Here is a 3563-nt window from a genome sequence, read left to right as displayed (position 1 = left end):
TCAGCTTTATATCCACCCTTCCAATGAATATTCGGTATTGATTTCTTACATGTTTAAATTCTCTCTTGGCATCATAATAAGGATTTTTGATCATCTTTTTTCCTGTTTTCTCAAAAGAAAAAAAACAACAACATCTAATTCTAAAAAAAGATATGTAAAAATTAGCTTATTCATTAAATACTTCTTTCAAATTGCCATTGCTCTTCCGGGTGCCATTTGTGGATTTTGTACTCAAAAAATCCATGTAAGAGTAGCATAAAGAAGCCAACAAAACAAGGAATGGTTTTATTTTTCCTGGGTCCCACAAGTCCTTTCAGTTTAACTTTTTAATATCAAATAACTTAAGCTTTCATCCTATCTAGAGAAATCCTATGACCCTCATAATATTTTGAGAATCTTCCAGAAAGAAGAGAGTCATAGAAATAGTTTGATTTTTCCTTACCATTTATTTTCTATTCATTCTTCCTAATTTAAGTTTTGATTAACAGTAACTATGTTATCTTTTTAAGAGGTCATCCTTTCTCTTCCTGGTTCCCCATGAATTGGTCTTAATTCTAAAAATCACTGTTATTGTGAGGTCATTGTGTATTATAAGTTTTAATGGAAGCTTTATGGACAGTGGAGGATAATTACAGTATTCTACAGCTCAAGATACAGATTTAGAATGAAATACAGCTTCTAAATCTCATTGTCCATTGTCTTGAGGGACTTCTTACTGACTGTGTCTTTTTGGACCATGGACAAATAACACGTTCATGAAAAATTTTCATCCCATGCTTTGTTCTCTAAATTCAAGATCGCCCAAATATTTCATTTTTTATATAAAAAGTCAGCTTTCAAAGCAAATGTTTTCTCATATGTGTTATACAAATAGTATAATAGAAAGAGTGGTAGATTTGAAATATGAGGCTTATAGTCTATTCTAGACTTTTTTTTTAATAAAGCAGCTGTGTTATTTAACTAAATGAATAATATTTCTTTCAGTATTCTATCCATATGTTAAATACATATTGAAAATCTATTGTGCTTCTTTGACTGTAGAAGGTAAATATGAAATCGCTGAGGTAAATATGAAACCAGCTTAATGAATGATGTTCACAGCTACAGAGTGGGCTATATTACATAGTTTTTATGGATCTGCTATAATTGTGAAACTGGCATTTGAGTCATAGTACTAACCACAGAAGGGAGAAAGAAAAGAGTTAGGACAGATTAGCTGATTCATGCTTCTGCTGGCACTAGTGGCATTTAAGAAACCCCCAACGTACAAGGTGTTACTTTATTGATCATTCAAAATCAGACTTTAAAAAGATTTTAAACTCACACTAGTGCTACTTTATTGATTGTTAGCAGTACTGTTCATCTTCCAAGTGAAAAAAATCCATAGTGATAATTTTAAAATAAAAGAGAATAACTTGTTTCTTAATGCTTTTCTTAAATGAGAAACATAAGGAAAACATAAGAAAATTGTGAAAATGGAGATGAAAAGACCTAAAAATAGGAACAATTTGAGAGAAGAGTCAGATTTCCTTCCCCATGGTGAGAAATAGGATGAGAAAGCTGCCACTAAAATTATTAAAAATAAACACATGGAATCTCCTGTCCTATGACAACCTGCACAGAGACTTTGATTCTAATCAAAAATTTCCCCTCCCCAGGGTTTTTTTCAGAGCAAGTTTAACATCTTTGTTCCTCAAGCTGTAGGTTAAGGGGTTCATCATGGGAACCACATTGGTGTAAAAGACAGAAGAGATTTTCCCCACATGCATGGACCCAGCAGATGACGGTTTAAGATACATGATTGCCCCTGAACCAAAGAACAGAGAAACAGCAATTATGTGGGAACTGCAGGTGCTGAAGGCTTTGGACCTGCCCTCTGTGGAGCTGATGTGGAGGATGTTGGAGAGGATGAGACCATAAGAGACAAAGATGGTGAGACTGGGTACAATGATATTGATGCCTACCACAATGAAAACTACCAGCTCATTCATGTAAGTACTTGTGCAGGAGAGCTGAAGCACAGGGAGGATGTCACACAAATAATGGTTGATGGTGTTTGCATCACAGAAGGTCAGTCTCAGCATGCATCCAGTGTGAGCCATGGCACCAGAAAATGCCATCAAGTAGGAACCAAGCATAAGGCTGGAACACACTTTAGGGGACATCACAACATTATACAAAAGTGGGTTACAGATGGCCACATAGCGGTCATAGGCCATTGATGTCAGCACATAGCATTCAGAAATGACAAAAAAACAGAAAAAATAGAGCTGAGTCATGCACCCTATATAAGAGATCATATTCTTCTTTGATAAAAAATCTACCAGCATTTTGGGTGTAAATACAGAAGAATAACACAGGTCTATTAAGGATAAGTTAAAAAGGAAAAAGTACATGGCGGTGTGTAGGTGTGAATTCAGCACAATTAGTGTTAACAAGCCAAAATTTCCCAACACAGTGACCATATACATTACTAGAAACAGGAAGAACAAGGGAAGTTGAAGATCTGGTTGGTCTGTTAATCCCACCAGAATGAATTCAGTCACAAAAGAACCATTTCCAGGAGCCATTCTTCACTAAGGGAATCTGTGGACACAGGAGAAAAGGGAAACATTAGAGAACAACTCAGCCCTTCTGACAAGATCTCATCCTACATGAAAGTGTATATACCGAGCATGTCTGATACTAGCCAACCTGGACCCATAGAATCTGCCTTTTACCATTATCATGATAGTGAGTGCCATAGACATTCCCTTACCAGAGGCTTAAGATGTTAATTACACAAAGAACATCACAAACTTAGCCTATAGAGAGAGGGCAGTGCAGCCATATGCAAAATATGCCAGAAAAAACTAAAGAGAAGAGAGAGGGATGTGCCAGGACAGAATCTTCCTTTTCATATCTCATCGTTTCTTCATTCACTTAAGCCCTTCCCTCACCAGTAAAATTAGAAGGCAGAGACCCTAGTTCCCTGTTGCTGACCTCTATTAGAGGAGTAATACATGGAGGAGTGGCAACCACATTGTCTCCAAACAAAAACTAAGGGACAAAAGGCCAGAGGAGGTTAAGTTACTGCTCTATTTCACAGAATAAAATCCATAAATGTAGAAAAGTGAGAGTTCATTCAGGGAGAAGGAACTTACTGACTGAGATACTGCATTTTCTTTTTTTTTTTTAATTTAATTTTATTTTTAAACTTTACAATATTCTATTGGTTTTGCCATATATCAAAATGAATTCGCCACAGGTATACATGTGTTCCCCATCCTGAAACCTTCTCCCACCTCCCTCCCCATACCATCTCTCTGGGTCATCCCAATGCACCAGCCCCAAGCATCCAGTATCGTGCATCGAAACTGGACTGGCGACTCGTTTCATATATGATATTATACATGTTTCAATGCCATTCTCCCAAATCATCCCACCCGCTCCCTCTCCAATCTCTGAACACTCTTTTATCTCCCATGAACATACTCTCCTGACAGTTTCACTTAAATCTCAGGACTGCACACAACAGGAATGAAAGTGGAAGATCTGATACCTCTGGCCTTCCATCCCAAAAC

General features: G+C 36.9%; 1 protein-coding gene across 1 annotated transcript; it reads right to left on the bottom strand.

Moving 5' to 3' along the window:
* Window positions 1-1637: 1637 nt before the first annotated feature.
* Window positions 1638-2570, bottom strand: LOC113886428 (olfactory receptor 145-like). Its single transcript, XM_027532615.1, has one exon. The coding sequence runs from the start codon at window positions 2568-2570 to the stop codon at window positions 1638-1640; it is 933 nt and encodes a 310-aa protein (XP_027388416.1).
* Window positions 2571-3563: the final 993 nt, after the last annotated feature.

The sequence above is a fragment of the Bos indicus x Bos taurus genome, chromosome 29, assembly GCF_003369695.1.
Source record: "Bos indicus x Bos taurus breed Angus x Brahman F1 hybrid chromosome 29, Bos_hybrid_MaternalHap_v2.0, whole genome shotgun sequence".
Taxonomy (NCBI): domain Eukaryota; kingdom Metazoa; phylum Chordata; class Mammalia; order Artiodactyla; family Bovidae; genus Bos; species Bos indicus x Bos taurus.
This window is presented reverse-complemented; position numbering and strand designations above follow the sequence as displayed.